Source organism: Grus americana, chromosome 4 (assembly GCF_028858705.1).
Source record: "Grus americana isolate bGruAme1 chromosome 4, bGruAme1.mat, whole genome shotgun sequence".
In the NCBI taxonomy this organism is placed as follows: domain Eukaryota; kingdom Metazoa; phylum Chordata; class Aves; order Gruiformes; family Gruidae; genus Grus; species Grus americana.
Genome location: NC_072855.1, coordinates 16,626,560 through 16,650,015, shown reverse-complemented (window position 1 = coordinate 16,650,015; position 23,456 = coordinate 16,626,560). Strand labels below are relative to the sequence as shown.

Genomic DNA, 23,456 nt, shown 5'->3' with positions numbered 1-23,456 from the left:
ATAACCACTTCCTTACCAAGAAGAATACTAGCGACAGAAATAAGCATGGCCTCAGTAGAGACAAATATGACACACAGGAAGGCCTATTTGCATTTTGTCTTTTCTAACAAGGAACACAGTATGAGAGAGAACAGGGTAAGAATTAATGACAAAACAGAGAGCAAGATCTAGATAAATAGTCATCAGACTGAGCTAATTAAAAACCATCATTGCAGGGTATCCACTACTGAACTGGCTGCAGCAAAAGAACCATCAATGATACTAAGAAGTGATGGAGAACAGGCAAGTTCCAAAAACCTAGACAAGTATCTTATTTAAGAACTGAGAAAAAGCAAACTGCAGAAGCATACACAGGTCAGTCTAACTTCAACCCTACAAAAAAGACTCAGACTATTTGTAAATATTTAAAAGACAGTAAAATAATAAGCAGCAGAAGGCCTACATTAGCCAAGATCAAGACCTACCAAGCCAATTTAATGTTCTTTAACATATATTCATACTCATTTCCATCTTGAATAATGGAAAAAGCAAACATCTCAACTACAAGCCTGCCTTGTTGAAAGTGTCACTCAATAGGAAATAGTTTGATTAAATGACAGGGGAGGCAGGGGAGAGGGAGCGCTTGCAAGTCACTGGAAAACCACATTTTAAAAGATAAGCAAATAACAGTTAATAAATTCAAACCCCACAAGGAGTAGGTATTTTCAAGGTCTGCCTATCTAATGGCTTTAAAACATTTATTAATGGTTTGAATGATGGAATCATGTCTATCCGTGTATAAAACATGCAGCAAGAACTGTCAGAAGTGACATTTGCTCAAAAACGCACTTTGAAGAGTTTTTGGAATGGAGGAAAAACTTCAAAATCTTTTACAAGTTCAAGCCCAGAAAAGATTGTTGCACACAGAAAAGCTCTCTGTCTCTGCTGAAGATGAAACGACAGACTTTAATTGCAATAGGGAAGGTGGTTACACACTAGAAAAGTTTTTAACTTTTGGGGTATTCTACCATTGGAATTGAGTCTCTTAAACAGTTATAGAATCTTCACCGGTACAAGCTTTTTAGTTAAAAAAAAAAACAAACCAAAACAACAAAACCAAAACAAAAAAACCCAAAACCAAACCCAAAACAACCCAACCACGCAAAAAGCCCCCATCAAAACCAGGTATCAAGACTTAAAGAGTTGAAATGACCTAAGGGGAGAAGTTGGTCTAAGTTACTTTTTGATTTCACTGCTGTGACTTTTTTCTACCATTGTATTCTGTTAACATGTAAAAATATATTCTATTTCACTGGAGCAAATGCTTCATTTCAATTCCATTCTGATAAATGAAAACTAGAAAGCAATAGATTAGAATTTGCTTTAGATCTTCTGAAATACTTGACAATTGCTTGTAAACATTTCCAGACAAGCCAGGTTAAAGTGAACAGTGTAAACATGCAAAATCAGTGCAGAAACAATCTGCCACTACTTTAACCACCTCTTAAAGCAGCAGAACTGATGCTCTGTATGCAGAATTGTTTATGAATTAATCAGTTCCTTGCAACAACAGGGGAATTTTAAGGCTTTAATAGTTGCAGTAAAATTAATTCAATGCATCAATTATTGTGGGATCCTGTGGTTCCTCGAAAAAAGGACCACATAAAAAAAGTTTTGCTACTTTATTTCTCTGTATATATACTTTTGTTCTGCTTATGTGAATTGGGTCTACAGCCAACTAATTTGTGCTCAATTTCAAAATATCTTTTTGAAGTGAAAGAATAAGACTGATATCCATGAAAGCATTACTTCGCAGGATCACCATTACAGGCCTGTATCAAAAAATTTCACACCACCTTTTACATTGGAAATGTTATCCTACAATGGCTCCATATTTTACTTCGGGCAGATCTAATAAGCTCGCTGGATAGTCAAATTGAAATTAAGCCAAACTGAGAACCTGAAAACATCATCTGATAAGTGTCTCCCTCGATTTCACATGTACTTGGAGGAGCCAAACCCACCAGGTCTCTGTGTGACTTCAAAGCCCTCTACACTGACACAGACCCAGAACTGCTGCAAGTACCTCTACACCAAGCTGGTATCTGAACAGGATGCAGAAACCAGGAACAAGTGAAAGCAGACAGACAGACATTTATGCTGTGACCAAGCATCAGTTACCTGAAAGAAAATAGGGAATGGTAACTTCCAGCTTAGGTCCTAGAAACACTTTTGTATCTTTCATGGATACAGTCATTGCATAAATACACAGTAAGACACTCCAGAAACTGCAACCAAATAACTAACAAATTCAAAAAACTCAACAATGAAGAAAAAGATTTTGTAATGCTGTAGTTGTCCTGGCTTACCAAGGGAATAACTATTGGGCATGGGCTTTTTATTTAAAGCAACTCTTGTTTTGCAACTCTTATTTATTAATCTGACTAGTGGACTGACATATAGCAAAGTCTTTTCATTTAAGAAAGGTATATAGGCATCTATGCACACACACAATTATAGTAAAATAATGAATTTCTGCAAATGGGCTGCATTAAAAAATAGTAGAGACTGACTGAATGCTTGAAAGACTAACAGGACAAAAAGAGACTATGATGAATATTAAGTGAAGAAATAAGTTGATGGATGTGTTTCAAGCTAAGTTTGCCATAGTGGGACCAGAATGAAAAAATGATCACACCATGCTAGCATAAAATAAACCAAGTGTTTGAGGGACATCACAAACTGTAATTGCACAAACTTTATCTACTTCTCACTTGTGTTACAATACAGCTCCCTGTTCATGAAAAGGTGTGTGTATACTTTTAACACCACAAATTTAACATAAAGAAATGAACAAATATGGTGACAACCACAACAAACTAAAAAGGCCTAGGAATAAAGGCAATGCATTATCACAGGAACTAAAGCAAAGCAAAACAAGATAGTAAAGGAAATGGCCTATATAGAATTTTTCAATGGCACCTGGAAAATGGTGGTGGGGGGGGGTGATGTTACACTTTTTTTTTTTTTTTAAATGGTTAGTTATCACTTAGGAAGACAATGATAAGCAGAAATTCATACACAGATCACTGGCCTAGTAAAGGCAGTGAGGAACTGAAAAGAAATCTTTTACCTTATGACTGGGCAACACAATAGCAAATATCAGTGTCAGCATATTCAAAAGCTTAACATATAGAAGATGGAAATTTGAATTATTTATAAATCTGTCAGACTGAATTCCAGGGGACAGGGGGGGGAAATTGAAATAACGTCCGGATAGATGCATGAAGACTTCAGCTCAAGGTGCAGCCTTTCTCAAAATTTAAGTTGTAATTTAAAAAAAGATAAATCAGATGGATAAATTATATTGCAATTAAGTAAACCAATGATACAGTCTATTCAGAATACCACTTGCAGTACTTTTCACTAGATCACACAAAATTAGCAGAATTACAGGGATTTCAGAAGCAGCAACAAGTAGCAAAGCAAAATACTTAAGAAAACAAAACATTTATCACATAAGGGAACGAATGGCTAGTTTTCTTTTCAGAGTACTGCTGTGCTGTTGTGTTTATTCTTGGAAAATGAGCTTCTGTAGAAGAAAACCATCACTAGAGGGTGTCTCTTGATTTCCCCAGGCAATCAATTCTGAAAATTGTTTGCACTCCATCTGTCAACAGCATATCACTTCCTAGCACAAGTTGGCACAGTCAGTCTCAAGAAAACATTCAAAAGTATACAGACCTTGAAAGAGCTGGAAACATCCCTAAATTGTAGCTTTCTGCAACAAATACCATATTTTGCTAAAATGAGTTCAAGGACAATACATACATTTTATTTGGTAAACCTAGATATTGATGAAAAACTAAGTATGTTTATACTTCACTGGATTTTCATTTTATTGACTTTTTAATACTCTGTTCTTAATTAACTCCTTTATGCATCCTACTTAGGTAAACCCATAAAACCATGCAGTAAGATTCACAACATTAGCGTTGTCCAAAGAATTTAACAGGAATATTGTGAAGATTCTGCCGAAGAAATTGAAGATTGGTTTTCAAGTACCAACAACCTCCATTCTTTCCAAGCCTGCAATCGGACATTCACTTCTAACAGCTTCCCACTACATCACTCTCTTGCAGTCTCCTACTCTGCGAGTAAATATTTCACACATGGCAGTTAAAATAGCCCATCAATAAATCCATACACCATCATAAGCATGAATAACACTTCAGCACAAAACATCAGGTTCACTTTCAAATATGTAAATACTGCATGTCTATACTAACACCTTTGAAAAACATTGTGTATTTTATGTAAGAAAATGTCATAATCTACTCATACTTAAACACGATAGGAGCACGTCTTTCGAGTGCAACGCTGGCTATACGGATAATAACCCCGAGCTGATCTGGCACATGCCAAACACAAGCAGACATCCCTCCGCCCCTGCTCTAATACCGCGAATGAAAAGCAAGCTTGAGGAAGCTCTCCAAGGGCAAGAGTAATTAGCGCGCACCACGCTCCTCCCCTTACACGTGGATGCCGCGGCGATTTTTCTATCTATGAGCTGAAGGCAACCTCAAAGTGGAAACATTTAACCCAAGCAACACCACTACAGCTAGGACAACGCTGCCCCTTTGACTCTGGAGCAGCCGACGCGGCTGCAGAGGCCTCACCGCTGGCTCAGGGCCACGTGGAAGATAGCGGAAGTTCGCCCCGCCCCCGGCCCCGCCCCGGCCGTTGGAAAGTCACTCACCGCGCAGAGGCTGAGGGGCAGCGCCGGGTCGGGCTGTTGCCATGCTGGCGCGGCTCCTTTCCTCCGCCCGCGGCTCGGGGGGACCGACAGCCTCCGGCAGCTGCAGCGGGGCAGAAAGGGAGAGGGACGGCGCATGAGTGAGGGTAGCCGAGACAGGGCAAGAAGCGGGCCCAGCGCCTGCAGCCGCGGCCGGTGGGACCCCGACCCTGAGGGGGAGAGAGCGAGCGCGCATGCGCGCCGCCGATTCCGGGGCCGTGTGCGCATGCGCGACAGCCTCGGTCGCGCAGGGAGGGGACATCCACCCCTGGGCATGGCGTGGGAGACGGGAGCGGAGCGGCGGGACCTCACCGTTTTCTTTCTCCTGTGCCTGCGAGTGGTCAAGGTCCTCCTCAGCCTTTCCACCTGGGCGGGGTCCTCATCCAGGAACTCCTGCTTTCACAGAGAGCGAGCTGTGCTGTGGGTAGAGGCTGGCCTTGTCCCCAGACCCGTGGAAGTAATCTCTGGTCTATCAAAATACCCAATTTAAGCAATTTTCCCTGTATATGTGTTCTGCTGATGCCATTGGCAGGCTACAGTCCTGACACTGAAGTTACCACGCGCAACGTTAGCAAGTTTAGAGCCTGCTGACGGCTCTAAAACATCTTGCCTTTATCTCCTTTAACCACAAAGAGATTTGTCTGGGGGTTTTGGTTTGGTTTTGTTTTTTTTTTTCTTTCTGATGTTTTACTGACGTAGCACCAGGCACAGTTTAAACATGATCACTTCAAAAGCATTTCTACGGATGAGAAAACAGGATAACTTCCTGGTTTTGTAACCTACTCAAGACTACATTTAACCAATAATCTGAGGATAATTTAATCAACTAAGTGTTGGATCAATATGAAATAGAATATAAAATAGACGTTAAAGGTGCCTGTTTTACAGCAAATGGTATCTATGGTTGCAAAGTATTTGCACAGAAATGAATAATCATGCAAACCTGCATTAAGTAGAATGGTACTGATTGATCTAGGGTAAACGAGCTTGCAAGACTCTCTTGACTTACTTATTTCACTTTTCACAGTTACATATGTAAAAGATTCCTATTACTCTCAGTGAAAAATGATCATACATCATTTTTGTCTCAACTAACCGGTCACTAACCTCCATGATTATCATCTGGGATTCTTCACTGCGGTTCATCTGGCCGGCAGCTGACACCTGGCTGTCACAAGCAACACAAGAATTACTCCTGAGAGAGATGCTTTAATATGTGCATAATGATCATAAGATACATTCCATATAACCTTTGCACCCTGAACACTCAAATGACATACCATTTAACGTACACCATTAGTATTTTAAAAAAACACCATATTTTTTTTCAGAATGGAATGATTAAAAAATATATGTATCCATGTATTTAATTATTCCATATAGTAGTGAATAACATGGTCCTGTACACACTGTATGGAGACTCTTGTTACATTTTTTTTTTTAATGAACAACCCACCTACAGTCCATAAAGTCAGCTGCAAGATTCAGATCACGGAGACACATTCAATTCCTTTTTCCCCTACATTCAGTGTTGGGCTTGGCTGGGTTTTCAACTTTACCAAACTTGGAACCCACCAAATCACTTCAGCTTTGTTTACACTAGAAATTTGCTGTATTTGATTACAAGCATATAGGAAATTTTAAAATTTGTATCTGTGTAAGTCAATATATTGCTACTATTACTGCAGGTTCCTCTCCTGCTTTGCCTTTAATCGACAGGAAAGCGACCTCAGCTGTGCTTGTTCCCCCGCACAAAGCTTGTGCCAACATAGCTGCACCACTGCAAAACCCAAGTGCTGATGTACTGAGCTAATGGGTGAAGTCACTCGCAACAGCATAATTTATTCTGGATTTCAAAATCCCCATGAAACAACTCATGGGAATGAAACGTGGGGTCTTTTTCCATACCTGGCTAAATCTCCTCTAGCAAGAGGGCTAACTGAGGCTGACACCAGCCAGCCTTTGTTTCCCCACCACTTCTGTGTACTGGGTATGTGGAGGCTTGTGCATACTTGCCTCAAAAAGTGCTTCCAGCCCAGACAAGGATATGAAGACTGATCTTCATATGCCTCTCTCTCTCTTAGGTGATGCCTAATAAAAAAGCAGAAGAAGCAGAGGAGGAACAATGTGGTTATCTCCTGCCCGAGGCTTAGCCCTTACCAACTACTAGCCCCAAGGATTTTCAGGTTTCTAAATAAGTCTCAACTCGCCCTAAACAAGTGGTTTTCTTAGACAAACGTGACTATCTCCCAAACCACCTGGGCATTCTCCTCAGCACCAATTCCCTCAGGAGGTCTCTCACACCAGGGCCAAGGGCGATGTACCCAAAATGGCAACATTTCCTCTCTGCAGGCAAGGTTCATCAAATACCCTCTTCACAGCACAAAAAATACAGCGCTGCAAGAAGCGGCAGCATTTTTATTACTTGGCACATAAACCTCTTTTTCATATCAAGCTTTATGTATCAAATTTAAGCAGTCTTTCCTAAAGGCACACGTAGATGTGAGAATGCTGGCAACATAGCAGAAGGGCCTTATGGTCGCTTTCTTTAACAATTTTCTAGCATTTCTTGAAGTTAAGTACTATAGCAGGCACTTTAAAATGTAATAAACAACCGAATGCAAGAGCTATAAAGCTCTCCATTAGCTCAGAGACTGTTTCCAAAGCACTTAAAGCTGACAACAGAAACACAGTGAAGTTTCCCTCAGTCCTCTTTAAAAAAATAATTACACCAAAAATACCTAGAAAATATTTTTGAGGATTTTGGATTCTTAAATCTGTCTAATTCATGAAAGCACTCAGAACGCAGTGATATTGAAACAGATCTAAAGGAAAATGTTTGTTTCCTACCTGGGTTTTCTTACACAGCAGCTTTGGGAGTACAGACAGGAGCCAAGCACAACGCTCCCCTTAGCAACAGAGCCTCAGCTTTGCTTTTTAAAGAGGAAGAATCAGATTCTCCTCCTTAAGCCACTAAAACAGTTCCGGAAGACTTCTTTTTTGTAAACAATTTCTTTTACAGTAAAAGGGAAAGTCATGAATAAAGTATGGGGAGGATGAAGTGGTTGCAGCTCCTGCAGACAGCGACGCATTTCAGTGACTGCAGTGACTTGGAAAAAAACTAATCCATGGTATATTTTTGCAGGATGGTTATTTCAGACTGAAATACAGTAAAGATAGTCACTCCTCCTAACTTTAAGTACCTAACTTTGCTAGATTATCTGACTTAATTGCTGGGAGTTTCTTCTGGAACTAGAGGAGAGGCACAGACTCTTCTTGGGATGTGTATGATTCAGAGCAGCGATTCCTGAATATCAGTCACTTGCAGATGTCTCACTGTCTCACCCTGTTGAATAAAGGGAGATGTTAAACCTCTAATTCAGACTATATGCCAACATTCCAGCAAGTAAAAATTTTTTTAGATTAATTTCACTCTGAAAAACGTCCCTGGCATCCGTCATGTAGGGATAAATCCCTGAAGTGGATGGTTAGTAGCCAGTTGTTTTCCAAGTGCTGTCTCTGTTTTCCAATACATTAAAGTAGTTGAATTATTAACTGAAGCTGTATCAAGGGGACAATGATGCATTATTCTTTACAGATGACCTTTACAAATCAGCATGAACCTCAGCAAACTTCTTAGCATGTCATTTTGGGGAAAAATAATGGGAAACATAGCAGGGTAAAAAAAAGGAATAATCTCTCAGTGGCTGTAATTTGCAAAGACAGGCTTTTTGCCACACCAGGATTGAAAAATGCATCAGTGAATTCTCTGAGTCTGGGGAAGGCGGATTGTGAAACCAAAGTAAAAAGACAAATCATAACTTTATAAAGTTATCAATGTACTTTAATACATCCGTAGCAGAAAAAAAAAAGGGGGGGGAAAAAAAGGGTACGAAGGCTTCATTAGGGTTGTTCTAGAGCCTCCTTAAACAGAAAGACAATGCTTAAGCCCTGGTCAGAGAAGCAGTGGAGGGATGGGCTATCTGCTTGTTAAATGCTCACAGCCAGCTTATGTAGATACGAGGAATCGCAGAAACGTGAGTGCCATCAGATAGTTCATAGAAATGTGGATTGTTTTACATACAATTCCTAATTTTTATAGGTACAAAGCAAATGACAGTATTCTTATCCAAGCTAGAGAGGGGCCTTTTCTGCTGCACAGAATTGTTAACGAAGTAATTTCTTATGTTAACATGTGTAATAGTATCTTCAGTACAACCAGAATGAACATTATTGCTGATACTAAATGGAGTTGTTATTAGAGCTATTTATAACTGTGTCTATATAAACAGTCCCTATAACATCTGAAGGTCTGTTACTGCAAAGTTTTAGTAGCTGGAATCCCATGAAAAGAGATGGCTAAATTGTTTCCCATTTCTGAATGCTGTTGTAAGAAGTAGATCATGGGAAGAAGTAAGCAGTCACAGCAGATAAAAAGATGAGTGTGCATTTTTAATTGCTAAAAGAGGATCTATCACAGCTAGAAGACACCTGACATGGCAACGGCTTTCAAGAATGGGAAAGGAGTGGAATCAGAAGACAGGTTTCTCAGGATGACCTGTACGGTACACAATCTCTGTTACCTGCTAATTCTCACCCTGTGTGGGAGCGTGGAAATGATCCAGTACATGAACCTTCATCCAAAGTTTTGGCAAGGGCTCAGGTTCAACATCTTGTTTTGCTAATAAGTCTGTGCCCCGACAATTTTTTCCAGTCTCAGAAACAGTTGCACAAACAGTTTAAATGATGGACAAATATGAACAGCATTATGTAAGGAACATTACTATAATACCGTAAAGGAGCAGTGGGGGGACCTTCGCTTAACAGATGGAAAGCTGCTTAAAAACACATGTCAGTACAATGACTCTACTCACAGGAGACGTACAGAACTCAAACCGCATATATTTCCTGGGGTGGAGAACAACTCATTTATCTCGGTCAGCATTATAAAAACAAAAGCAAACCCAGTGCCTTTGATTACACTGGACAGCAGATTTAGTGCTCCAAATAAAATGATGTGGGCAGCTCTGCTTTGTTAGAGGTGACAGTCACACTTAGGCATAAACTGTTATTTTGTCAGTGATGGTAAGGATGGCTTTTAGCACAGGCAGGGGAGATGGCAGCTTGTAGTGACACATGGTGCAGGCTGCCCCAGGAGCGGGCAGGCTAAGGGATCACAGACCCCAAGTTCAGTGGTAAAACAGTTTTAAAATTGATAGTGGACAACGAACGATAGAGTGTCTTCTCACAGGCTTTGAGGCTAATGTAAGGTTTGGATTGCAATGTAAGGCTCTTTTTACCCGCCTAGAATCCAACCTAAAACTTGTAGAAACAAATTAAAATGGCAGCGAAACTGCAAATCTTACGAGCCGTATACAACGTTTACAGAGTAAGAGTATGCGTTGCTGTGTTCTTACAATCGGAATTTCAAGTACTATGTGCAGCTCTACAGTGACACCCCGTTTCAGGGAGGTTACAAACAAGGAAGAACAAACTCTGCTCATCTTGATTATTTTAAACCAATCGTACCTTACTGCAACATGACAGAAATCACAAATAAAATTTCCTGAAATTTGTCACATGCAGTTTAGAAATCCTTGTTCACGTACCAGACCATCTCACAAAGCGTGGGTGAACACGGGTGGTGTGTGGAAGGGACACCAGCATCAGTGGCAGGCAAGTTTTCAGATGATTAAAGAGATTGTTTTTCAACTCAAAATTTTTAAATCCTTTCCACTGTCTTCTGAGCCTAAGGATAACACTTTGAAAGCAGAGAAAGGAAAGGGACTGCTGGTACATTTCCTTCCTACAATTCACTCATTTCCAGAAACCCCATCTGCTGCTTGCTAGAAGTTTGCTTTAGAGCCTTCTGAGAGTCATAGTTCATATATGTTTTTCAAGAATTCAGTATTTTTTGTCCCTTTGTTAACATGACATAAACAAGGCTATTCCTTCACAGAGATGATTTTACAAATATTATGTTATGTTTTGTATTGTGTTTAGGATTTTGACAGGTGCTTTAAAGTTGAAAAGAAAGAAATTTATAATTTTTTTTTTTGCATAAGTAGAAACACTCCATGATACATTTAGGTTTTCTACACCTAAAATTAAGTATCCTTAAAAACATCAATATTTTTATATACTTAAGTGTGTTGAATTTGGAGGCATGAGAAGATTATCTAGCCCACCTTAACATGCTGTGAAATTTTCTGGAGGACAGCCAAGTCACTGCACTTCAGGTTGTCTCGGGAGGAACTTGAGCAATACTTCACGAAAGGTCTGACAAGAGGTCACTTCCATCATTTTAAGGGTACTTCTATGTTCTCATCAATCCACATCTTCTCTCTAAGTGTGAGGCGTATAAATTGCCATGTTAAATTACACCAATTTTTCCACTTAGCAGATTGTTCTCTAACAGCAGACATCTTATTTAACTTTTGCCATCTCAAAGTTAAAGGCTGACTAGCCTAAGTTAGTCAGTAGATACAGGTAATGTGAAGAGACAGGTATCTCCACATTCTTCCTCTCTTAAGGTAGGCATCTCATGCAGTGTCATACAAACAGAGATTTACCCCACCTGTTTCTTTGCACTGGTGACAGGAAAGCTAACAACTAATTTAGCCCAGGCAATGATCTTTGATCTTTTAGAGATTAAAGTCAGGTAAGGTAAATTTCAGCCTAATAATTGCTTCTGCAGGAACAATCTGCATAGAGGAAAAATCTCCTTATACCTCATCCAGGAGGTAGCTGCTGAATCATACCAGAATAATTATACTCAGAATTGAGGGATGTAAGCCAAATGCCAAATAATCCAAGACACGTTTTTCTTTGTAGGTATTTACTATTAAAATATAAATGTATAATGTGTGTAATTAATTTTTCTCTTGCTTTAGATAGTAGCTTTCTTTAATTGATCTGATGAATACAGTGAGGACAAAACCATGTGTCAGAGATTGAGAATTTCATCAGAGTTCTTGGAACTTTCTTCATGCCAGCATGAGGAAGAATCATGGCTCTGAAGTTCAGAAATACTGACATAACCTTAGTCTAGAGTGTTGACTTAAGGAGTTACAGGGAAGTGATTATAACCTCTAAATGCTCTCTGAGTTGAAGTATAAATGGTTTATACTGAAAAGAATAAATTGCTTCTTGAAAGCAATGTATTAGTCATTGAGAAAGACTGTGCTATATTGCTCTCTCGGCTCTATTTTTCTCCCGTTTACTCTCATGTATTATTTCTTGGACGGGATTTATCACCTACTGAAATACATACATAAAGTATGCCACATCTACACACAAAACTAAAGTTCCTACTGACCAAATTACCTAGTACAACATCAGCATAGTTATCCTGAGTATGAATTGCCTGCCAGTGGATAAATTAAACCTATTAGTTAAAAGTGAATGAATCAGTAAATGTGTTAGTGAATAAATATGACCTGAACCTAGTGGGTGACCTGCGGAAGGTAAATAAAAAGAAGGTATTATACAAGCTGCACCAACGAATGAAACATATTTGGTAGGGAACGAAATAAGCCGCTTGTCAGATTTTTGTATTTTTGCCTGTCGCAAAAGCACATAAGTGGTGTTAGGTATATTTGAAAAGAGTTGAAGAATGTAGATAATGTTTTTAGTACTGATATCCAATAATAACTTTTTCCTCTATATTGTCTGAGCTTTGTAAAAAAATCTTCAGGACCTATTGCTCCTGAAAAAAACTTTATAGCAGTGTAAACTGTATGGATATGAGTACCAGTAGTGAAGAGAGTGAAGCTATTTATTCAAAATAACATATCAATTTGAAGATGGAGTTTAGTATTTATTTATTTATCTAGGTTAAAAATGTTCAGCAGTGGAACATGTGACTGATGACTGCTTTGATCTCACTCTACTGGGTATAAAGAAAGTCTGAAAAAGTAAAAGATTGTGGGGGCTATTTTGTTTCAAGTAATTTTATTTTGACATATATATTTACATACATATATCCCAAAGAAATACTTTTTTTTTTTTTTTAGTTATGAATCTCAGGAACACTAATTTTCTTAATATTGTTTGAAGGTTTTCCGATGGTCTCAGGTTTGTATGAGTTCTTCCAGCCTCAGTCAGAGAGCCCAAGAGTTGGTGCTGCAGCAAAGACATGCTTTCTCCTAGGAGTTTCTTCTGGTGATACTAATTTCTCTCTGCTGACTGTAGACAAAGTCTAGATGACTAACTTGGTCTGGATGCCTAATTGTATATGGTGTGTGTGTATATATATATATAGTGTAGACACCTTTGATTAATTTCAAATTTAATCCCAAAGTGATTTTGATATTTGTTATCCTACAACACCTTGAAAGCAAACCAGACCTCCCCACCTACTGGTGCAAATAGTGGGAAGACTTCAGCCCAAGGTATTTTCCATATACATTCAAATTTAGACAGACGAATACCCCCAGTGAAATATTATGTCATCAAAGTTGATCTATTTTCAAATAAAATAAAGTAATAACAATGATTTACTTTAGAATAATGTCTTGAGATCCTGAATGAGGGCAGGGACACATGCTACTTGTATAAATATGTTGTCCATACATGTAGTAAAAAGATTCTTCTTGCCCAAACCTATAGGAATAATTGAACAGAATTACTTATTTTTAACAGTTCATGCCAAAATATTAAACTGTTAACTACAGAATCCAAATGGGAAAACTTAGAGAAGCTAAAATGATTTTTCTGTGAATGTACAAACATAAAACTAAAATTATTAAGTAAAGGGAAGCAATAATTCTTGGTTTACTTATTCCCATGATGTAATTTTCAGCATAGGTGTGGTTAAAATATCTCTTTTCTAATATTTCATTCGTTTTTACAAGATTATTACATGGAAGCAGTTTGCTTTTAGTTAGGATTGCAACCAGGAACATTTCACTGTAAAGCCCTATTTTTTCTATATTTAATGGTGAAAAATCAATTTTGTCTGAAAATTTCCAGATTTATTATAACTACCAAATATGTTTCTTTAGAATCTGAAGAAAATTGGTCATACTCTTGTTAAGTTTGGCTTTACAGGAGATTTTCTAACTTGAAGGGGTGAGATATTTTTGTTGGAAATTGACTTGTTATTCCTCAGATAAACTTTCTATTGATTGAAATGTTGTAAACCTCTTTCCGTATTTATTTAAAAAATAATCATGTAATTAAATACTTCTATTAGTTGCTTTTGTTGCATAATACACATTATAGTTCCAATCCTGCGTCTATTGAGTTATGCTTCCCGGAAGTCGTGGGCCTCATTGTCTGTTCTGTCCTGTGGCATTGCAGAGCAGACAGCGCCGAGCGATGCCGATAGTCCTTGTGCCTTCTGTAGGCACTGACGGCTGTGAAGCACTGGCATCAATCATTGTTTTAAATGATGATTGGGCTGCATTTTGCACTCATATTCTGCTTAATTTACAGATGTATAAATGATTGTACAGCACAGTGATAAATTGAATCTCTAAGTGTTCTCTTCCATATTTTTCACAGGAAGCAGCCCTTGAATAACACTAATAAATTAGATGTCTACTTAGAAAAATAATCCACTTTTGTCTTCTACCACACATCTCTCACTGTCAAATAAAATAAGGGTTGTACAGGCATTGCCAGCTTGAATTGTGGACAGGACTTTGCACCTGTTCACTGCGTAAAGCAGCAATCATGTACTCAAAGACACGCGTGTTAATGCACGGGGAAATGAGGGCACAGGTACAGGGTGCATAGATTAAGGTTCCATACGTAGCTGCAGTGCTAACATTTCCTCATTTAGCAATCTCAGCGGTATTTCGTGTCATTTTATTTGCTTGTAATTTTCTTTATTAAGTCAAGGACGCAGAAAAAACCCGGAAATTTCCCTCCACCTTGGTCATAAAAAAAAGTGGGAGCAGGCATTGTGCAACACAAGCCACTAGCATTCGAAACTATCTGATTAACTGATAAAAATAGCAGGTTTCTGTGAATCTGGGATGAATAAAATAAGTTTGTAAATTCTTGGAAATTAAGAACATCCAATTAAAGATTGCCAGTCTTGACTTAAAGATGTTGAATGCTGGAGAACTCATGATGATCCTAGGTATTTTTACAATGATTGATGACTGCCACTGGTAAAATGGGTTCCTCATTTCCAGTGGGAATTGATACAGAAAATGCCAGCTACTACTAGAAATTTTGTCTCCAGATGGGTACTTGCAGACTGTGATCAAATCACCTCCTAACCTCATTGACAAGAAAAACAAATTGACCTTGTTACATTTCTTGTGTAGTCTGCATGGGTGGAATTACAGCCATTTTCCCCCGATTTCTGAAGAAGTTTTTGAAACATTGACAGAAATAGCAGCTTCATAAGTAACTACTCCTTAATCCTGCTTATAATTCCATACATCCAAAGAGCTGTAGCCACAGTCTGCTCTCATGGCTCATATTTTGCTGATTATCCATGATGTCCCATGTACCTTTTCCAAGTTCACTGATTTCCTGAATACAGTTTTTCATCTTGTGTGTGACCTACATTTGTTTTATTGCATTTGGCCATATTGGAATATAAGTAAGTCTGCTTCGATGATGTGACTCAGTTTGTTCCATACAATTTATTCTCATTACTGGTTACTGTTCTATCAGTTTTTTGGCATCCATAATTTTCTTTAGCAAAAAGTTTATATTTTCTTCCACATTTCTCATAAAGATCCTGAATATCACTGAAAGAATAGCACACCTACTTGGAATTATACTGAAAATACCCACTTTGTATACTGATTGTCTACCTCCAAGTTTTCAGATCTTCCACGTTTTAATTATTTTGTATGTTTAATACCTTTTTCTGTTCTTTTATGACTGTCATTGTGCAGTCCTTAGCTAGCACAAATCTTCATATTAGGAGGTTAGTTAATTATGAATATCATTTGTTGATGTAAATAACAGATGAGACTGTCCTTGTGACCTGTTCAGCTGCATCCTGAAGCAGACATTCCTACTGTATTCCCTTCCTTTTTTTTAAATCAAAGTTTTATCTGTTTTTAATGTATTTCCTGTCTTAAAATGACCAAAGATGATATTACCATAAATTGTTCAATTTTACTTTAATGTCTTATACAAAATATCCATTCTACATTGCAACTTAATATATTTTATATAAAATCCAATGTACAGTATCTTAAATTTGTTTAAATAGTATTATAAACATAACTTTCAGGAGGAGTCAGTCCTGGAGTGATGCAGTCATTTGTTAATTACAGTTCCTTTCGATATCCCTGCTGTTCGGTAAAAAATCCAGCTTAGATTCTAGGAAGATCCTTATGAGCTCAGATTTGGTTCATATCAAAGCAAAAATAAATTCCCAGATTATTTTTTTTTCCACTTCGTGGCCCTCACACATCTAGATAAAATCCTGTGCTGGGGTGTCCAGTTTGAATGTCATTTGATATCATCTGCTTCAGAGCTCATCTTCATCTGATAAAGCATCAAGGTAATCTGTGTCAACGTATAAGAGAAATCCAGAAAACAAACTGTCTGCCCATGTTGGATCGGAAAAGAGACCATTTTGGTCAGTGTAGAAGATCTCAAGCCATACTTCGTCTTCTGGCTGAAGGTAGATCACTGTGGATCCAGAAGCTACATCATGGTTGCCTGTGTTGGCATCGAATGTCTTTATCCGGTACTTCCCATTGTGAACCAGCCCAATCGCAAGATGCTTATTTGCTAAGGTGATATCATAAGAAAAATAATAAATCCCTGGGATGGCACAAATAAACTTCCCTGTGGAAGGGTTGTAATGCTCCCCCTCATTGAAGAGGACTTTATTGAATACAATTGGTAATCTTTCCTCTGGGTAGCTGGTGGTGATGCCAACAGAAAAGGCAGATTTCAGCACTATCTTTCCACACTTACAGACCCCTGGTGCACCTGGCTCTCCTCGGTCTCCTTTATCTCCCTTAGGTCCAGGTGGTCCAGCTGGACCTACTTCACCTTTGGCACCAGTCAATCCTCCAGGTCCTTTTTTACCAGACTGACCTTGGTCTCCTTTCTCTCCTGCTGGTCCTAATGGCCCAGTCTTTCCTCTTAAACCTTCAAAAACATTTTAAGTTAGTTAATCGTTGCACATATCATCTCAGTAAATGATTGTGTGGGCTACTGTGTGTGCCTGAACAAACAAGAAAAACACGATCAGAATTTCAAAATACTCCAAAACCACTTTCAAAATCTAGTAAGTTTGCAAAAGGAATGGCAGGTTGTAACAGAGGACCAGCCTAGGGGTCCTTTGTTTCTATATTCCTACTTTTCTTCATACGTCTTGATTACACACTGAAGAATTTTATACGTAATCAGTCCATTACTGACTGAATTATGGGCACTGCTGATGGGAAGGACAGCAGCATGGCTACCTATATAACGATTCTCGTGCACTAAATATCTCCTGCTGTTTGAGCTTTTTTAGTGTGTACCTAAATACCTGCTAATCTTTTGTTCCTGGCTGATGGCACAAATGAGACCGTTTATTTAACACCACACATGCCTCATTTTCCCCAAACCTTTTCTTAGCACCTATGTGGAGGAAGGCTATGCATTGACATTTATTTACACAGATTTCAGTACATGCATATTAGACATATCTAATATGCATCTGCATGTTGTCTTTCTCTCACTGTATATACATGCATCACACTTAAACCCACACAGGCACATACACACATTCATCATATATGTATATATATGTGTAACAGTGACGATGAAAGGTCTTAGTTTGTTGTACTACTGTGTTAGGTTACACAAATATTCAATACCTGCGCTCCCTTTTTCACCTTTTTCTCCCTTCCTGCCATCTCTACCATCTCTTCCTGGAAGACCAATGCGTCCGTGTGGCCCCGGGGATCCGCCGGCTCCGGGGGGACCTGCAGGGCCTGGCAAACCAGGGATGCTGCAGATGTATCTGGTGTAGTAATTTTCTCCTTTGAACTGGCTTTGAAGAGGTTGTTCGCTTGTGTAGATGGCAAAACTTGTAATGTAAAGCAACACAAACATCCTTGGGTCTGGAAAAAATACATATGTCTAAGATTATTTTTGCATATTATGGCACTCTAGTCACATGGAGGTGGCTCTGAATATACTAGTAAGTGTGACACTGTGGTGCATTATGCACAGGTACATGTGCAGAGATCAACCTGGGATTTCTGCATTACCAGAATCCATGTAGGAGGCAAGGAGGAAGGTCTGTCAGGCTGGACCTTTTTCTGGTCACCATATATCTTACTGTATGTCTTTGAAGTAGCCTGTAGACTGACATAGTATAACTGGCAAATACCAGCTCTTTTGAACCAAATTTTGACATGTTAAAAAAATAATCTGGATTCTTCATTGCAAAGTCCTTTGCTTGCATAGTTTATTTTGTCTTTGGGACTTGTATAAGCTTTACAGAGAAAAGCCATCTTGCTGGAGGGAGTTACATCTGTGCTAGGAGGATGTGCCCATAGGAGCAGTCTCTTCTAGTGAGGACAAAGCCTACACCTTCATTTCATTTTGAAATTTGCCCTTATGGTAGCAAATGAATCTCCAACCTGAATAACTGCAGCAGCAACTTGCTGAGCCTGCAGAAGGGATACCAGTAAGAGAGCTACAGCTTCGGTGCCTGGTTGGAGACCCTGATGACCACAGCACAAGCAACCACTTCACCCTTATCGGTCAGGTTGAACCTGGCAGCTGCCCTGCAGGGAACGGATGGAGTGTGAAGGGGCTGCTAACAGGTTGGGGTTTTTTAAGCCTGGCTTGGACTGTCGTATGAAATGAACTGTGTTGCAAGAAAATTGTTTAAGGCTTTATATGTAGTATTTGGGTGTTTTCATAAACAATTGAATGTAAATGGGGACTTCTCTGTTCCACTGTATACTGGGAGACTAAAGAAAAACCACTGCACAAACAGTAACATGCTGAGGAGTTGCAGTACCTGATGTACGACGGTGTCTTAAATTAGTGTTGCCTTAGCAGAGAGTCAGTCATGGGTCAGGTGAGATTTTGCAAGCCAAGCTGATTTTTCTAGTTCCCTTACTGGCTTCTCAGAAGAGTTGTGTGGGCTTTTTTGTTGGAGTTGTCCATTCCTTCAGAGCTAATTTACAGCATTCAAGGAAATCAGAGTCCACTGGTTTCTGTGGGGAGAAAAAGAAGAAAAAGAGTGGGGAATTCAATAAAAATATCTTTGTAAAATACCATTTACTTTTTTTTTTTTTACAGTGAAACTCGGATTCATTCTCAAACTTGGAGTTAAAGAAGTTGCAAAGTGAATCAATCTAGAAATCCTTGTTCCCATTCCCTTCTCTGTGATACTAATTGGCAATGGCTGATTGATTTAAAAACCCAAATGGTTACATTTATTTGCAGTTCATGATATTTCAACTGGTATATGGCATGGTCAAATCTATTCAGCAGGGAAAAAGACCAGCACATACCCATACACATACCCTTACACATACAAAGTCTTTATGAAGAGTCTTTTCTATTTTACAGAACAGAAAATGAGAAACTGTGTCTTGGTATTAATGGCAATGCAGAAAAAAAGCATGAAAATATTGTAGTTGGAGAGAAATAACTGATGCTCCAAAATTCTCTTCTGTGATGTATATTCTGCTTTTCATATTAAGCATCTTGTATCAAATTGGCAGAAACCAAACTATTAATTTTGCTGTCATTTGATAAAGCCTTACAGAACAGGCAGGCACAACAGCCTCCGAGAGTGGATTAACATATGAATGTGTAACATTACAGCAGAGCAGCAAATGATAACTCCAAGGCAGTAGTTAGCTACAAGCACAAACTTCACAGCGACGTTTGCTCTGATGTACTACTTAGTGTACCCAAATAAAGCGCATGGATTTTCAGAGCACTTCAATCAAGGACAGCAAAGCTCTCTGCAGAGAAGAACTTTAAGCACTTAGCCAGGAGGGAGCAGCTTGGAGGGAGTTCATGCCTAAGATTGCTTGTGCATTTTACACAAAGCTGATGGATAAGAAGCAGACACAACCTAAGGATCAAGAAATGGAACAAAACCTGCCCTTTGCCGGATGAAAGTCTGAATTAGTAGGCTAGATGTTCCCACACTGTGTTGCATGTAAACCAAGCAAAACCAATCTCAACAACTGCTGGTTTTGCCTACGTCCAGGATCTTTTACAAATCAGAGAAAGAGCCTTCACAGAGCTGTTCCTGTCACTGGCTGGCCAGTAGCTTACTGATGCGTGAAGCTGTCTCCAGCTCCCAGACCTCCCCTGCTGTTCTTCTCATGTGCCTACAGGAAATTAATTAGTCTGGGACATGTGTTTCTGCTAAGGGCATGGGAAAAAAGATCATTTGGGGAAGGCGAGGGGAATGGAGTTGTGGAGATAGGGATGCACCCTGGATGGCTGAGGCGCCATAGTTGGAGCACTAATTTGTGAAGCAGAAGGCATGGAGGGGAATATGTGGAGCTTTCAGCTATGGGTTGGGGGTCTTAAGGAGTTGTGGGGCTGTGAAGCAGAATGGTGGGACTGCAGGAAGGGGAACAGAGCTGGAATTGGGAGGGAATGGTGATAATGTTCAGGTGGTAATGTTTCAGTCCTGAATTTAGGCTTGGGGGGCAATACAGAAGTCTGCTTCCAACAGCGGTACCCAACAAATGACATCTGGGAAACCATGCACTAGGCCGCAGAATCAGGACTTCTCTTTCCCTTTGACATCAGACTCTTGCATTTCTTCCTGTGTAATGGTCCAGTTTTAAAAGGAGGAGTGGAAAGTGCCTTTCTTTGTTATTGCAGCAGTCTCTTGGAAAGTGTGAATCTTCTCAGACTAAGGAAGGATGTACAGCATTGAACCCATGCCCCCTGTTTCCTGGTGAGTGCTCTGAAAGGTGAATTGTAATGTTAAAGGTGAATGATAACATCTGGCCATGCTTTGAAATTTCGGGCTGAATTAGGAGGCCAAAATCAGAGATTTCAGTTCACCTGGGCTTATGAAGCTAGAGGGTGGAATAAACTTCCCAGATCACTTTCTCAGGAGTAACCTATGTTGCAGTGAAATACTTGATCACAGAGAGTTAACTGGTTGGCAGAGAGTGAGTCATAAATTACACGTTGGTCCTGGCTTCTGGTTGTCCTTTTCAAAGATACAAACTTTCGTCCATAAACTGGGGTAGGAATCAATGTCATTTATATATGCCAAATAATTTTTCTTCAGGGTAAAACAACATTTGAGGAGTTTGGTTTTTTTCCCCAAATATTGAAAGCCAGAACAAGCACATGGTATTCTTGTTCACAACAATAACAACCATCTTCATCAAAACCATTGCCAAAAATAATAATGAGAATGATATGAAGAACACAGGATTAGAATAATAATATTCCAATTTTAGAAAATGGCATTTCAATAGGTTCCAAATCACTAGGTAGAGGAAGAGTGCATGCTAAGACAATGGGCATGCTGATCAGTTCTAATGTGCAGTGATTTCTGGAACGGCTTTTCTAAGTGAGAGTGGCAGATTCATTTGTTCCATCACTGTTCAAATTGCACAAGCAGCATAATCACTGCCTTTGTGCATAAATCCAAAAGATCATCTGATTCATTTGATTTTGGAAAAATATTAAAAAATCTATTCTGGACCTGATACCTTGTTGCAGTCTATTAAGGTGACAGATCTAAAGAATTAAAAAAAGTATCAAAAGAAGCGTGGCCAGCAGGTTGAGAGAGGTGATTCTCCCCCTCTACTCCACTCTTGTGAGACCCCACCTGGAATACTGCATCCATCTCTGGGGGCCCCAGTACAAGGGAGACATGGAGCTGGTGGAGCGAGTCCAGAGGAGGGCCATGAAGCTGATCAGAGGGCTGGAGCACCTCTCCTATGAGGACAGGCTGAGAGAGTTGGGATTGTTCAGCCTGGAGAAGAGAAGGCTCTGGGGAGACCTTATAGCAGCCTTCCGGTACCTGAAGGGGGGGTTATAAGAAAGATGGGGACAGACTTTTTAGTAGGGCCTCTTATGATAGGACAAGTGGTAATGGTTTGAATCTAAAAGAGGGTAGATTCAGACTGGATATAAGGAAGATATTTTTTACAATGAGGGTGGTGAAACACTGGAATAGGTTGCCCAGAGAGGTTGTAGATGCCCTATCCCTGTAAACATTCAAGGTCAGGTTGACAGGTCTCTGAGCAACCTGATCTAGTTGAAGATGTCCCTGCTTATGGCAGAGGGGTTGGACTAGATGGCCTTTAAAGGTCCCTTCCAACCCAAACTATTCTATGATTCTATGATCTACCTTGAGAAGATACACTGTATGTACGTTACATTCCTATCTAAGCCAGGTGCTGGGCAGAGGGTCTTTCACATCAAGCCTTTAGGAAAGTCTCACATCATTACTAATATACTCAGACTATGTAATTAACATTTTTTTTAAGCTTAGGAGTTAAGGGATTGTAGCAAATTCCCAGTTTTGAGATTTCCTGGTATATGATCTAATCTTCCTCCCTTGTCCAGCTATGCAGGTCTTAATTCTAAAATTTAGTAATTGGCATAGTTTTGAAACAATCCTAGAAGATTTCTCATGAATCTGTTATAAATAAAAGCTGGGTCAAACGCCAGTAATTATTAGTCACATGTTATCCCGGCTGTGTTCTTACTTTTGTCTTTCTTTGCTAGCTTTGCGTTCACTTCCAATACCTATGCACAATTATTTGAGGAGAAGAAGATGCGTTTTAACTTCCTTGTGCAAAAAGCTGTAGATGAGAAGTAGCAATGTTCCTGGGTCTTTTCTGTCTGCAGCACTGGCAATGGCTTAGTGGGGCAGAACAAGATCGCCTATACATCCTCTCGTTCTCCAATAGCAAAGACCCATACTACCTCAAATCCCACTGTGGGGATGCATTTCCATCCAGGAGAGCTGTGGCAGGACAAACAAGGTGGAGAACGATGTAATAAATTAGGATGAGAAGCAGAGAGAGACATCCTCAACAACTAGCTTGAAATCTCAGTAGGTAAGCCTGGTTTTTCCCTCTTAAAACATGATCCACAAAAATCAGTTCTGTCCACATCCCTGAAGGGTCCAAACCTGTCATTCAATTTGCCACCACCACTGACCTTTCTACATAGCCTCAGAAACAGTGGCTTGCAGTTTACCATGCCACACTCTGCAATTTCTTTGCACCATATGATTGTTATGCTATTTAAAATACAAGTTTTAATTATGGATTTTTCCCCAGTTATTTTACATTGATCATTCACCTTCAGTTCGGCACAGGTGTATGCATTTCCTAGCTTGTTTTGTGTTATGGGGACTATGCTGGTCTTTCAGAGCTCCACCCATAAGACCATGCCTTGCTTTAAGGAATCAAGACCACAGCTGGGCACCACCACACTCCTTGGGTTAGTACACAATCCAACAATCTTTACATGGCTTTACCCTGTCTGTACTTCCCGTGTGTAAGAAGGGGAGAGTGACCTGACGCTTTCTGAGCAGTCTGAACTTTTGATTCCCAGTCCCAGAATGGCTGATGGTGCCCAAAGGGATCAATCAGTCAGTGGGAAGGGATATTAACTAAATATTTCTGAAAAAAACAATTGTTAAAGGCCTTATTAGCAATGCTGACATTTAATGGTCTCACTCATTAAAGTTTGTACTCAGTGATGTTTGAGCAGTCTCCTTCATAACTACATTGAATGC

The 23,456-nt window shown here is 39.5% G+C and overlaps 2 protein-coding genes across 3 annotated transcripts in view; both read right to left on the bottom strand.

Moving 5' to 3' along the window:
• CC2D2A (coiled-coil and C2 domain containing 2A) overlaps positions 1–5,002 on the bottom strand; it is a 63,767-nt gene extending 58,765 nt beyond the window's left edge. Inside the window, 2 exon segments of the mRNA XM_054825440.1 lie at positions 4,739–4,954; positions 4,957–5,002. Of these exon segments, the coding sequence (XP_054681415.1) occupies positions 4,739–4,954; positions 4,957–5,002 (262 nt within the window).
• Positions 5,003–15,479: 10,477 nt separating this feature from the next.
• The window catches only part of C1QTNF7 (C1q and TNF related 7), a 52,092-nt gene continuing 44,115 nt past the window's right edge, over positions 15,480–23,456 (bottom strand). For both annotated transcript variants that reach the window (XM_054825443.1, XM_054825442.1), the window contains exons 2-4: positions 18,726–18,924; positions 17,569–17,814; positions 15,480–16,852 (exon numbers count right to left, since the gene is read on the bottom strand). In XM_054825443.1, the coding sequence (XP_054681418.1) occupies positions 16,221–16,852; positions 17,569–17,806 (870 nt within the window). In that variant the 5' untranslated portion in view covers positions 17,807–17,814; positions 18,726–18,924 and the 3' untranslated portion in view covers positions 15,480–16,220. The remainder of the gene's footprint in view (positions 16,853–17,568; positions 17,815–18,725; positions 18,925–23,456) is intronic.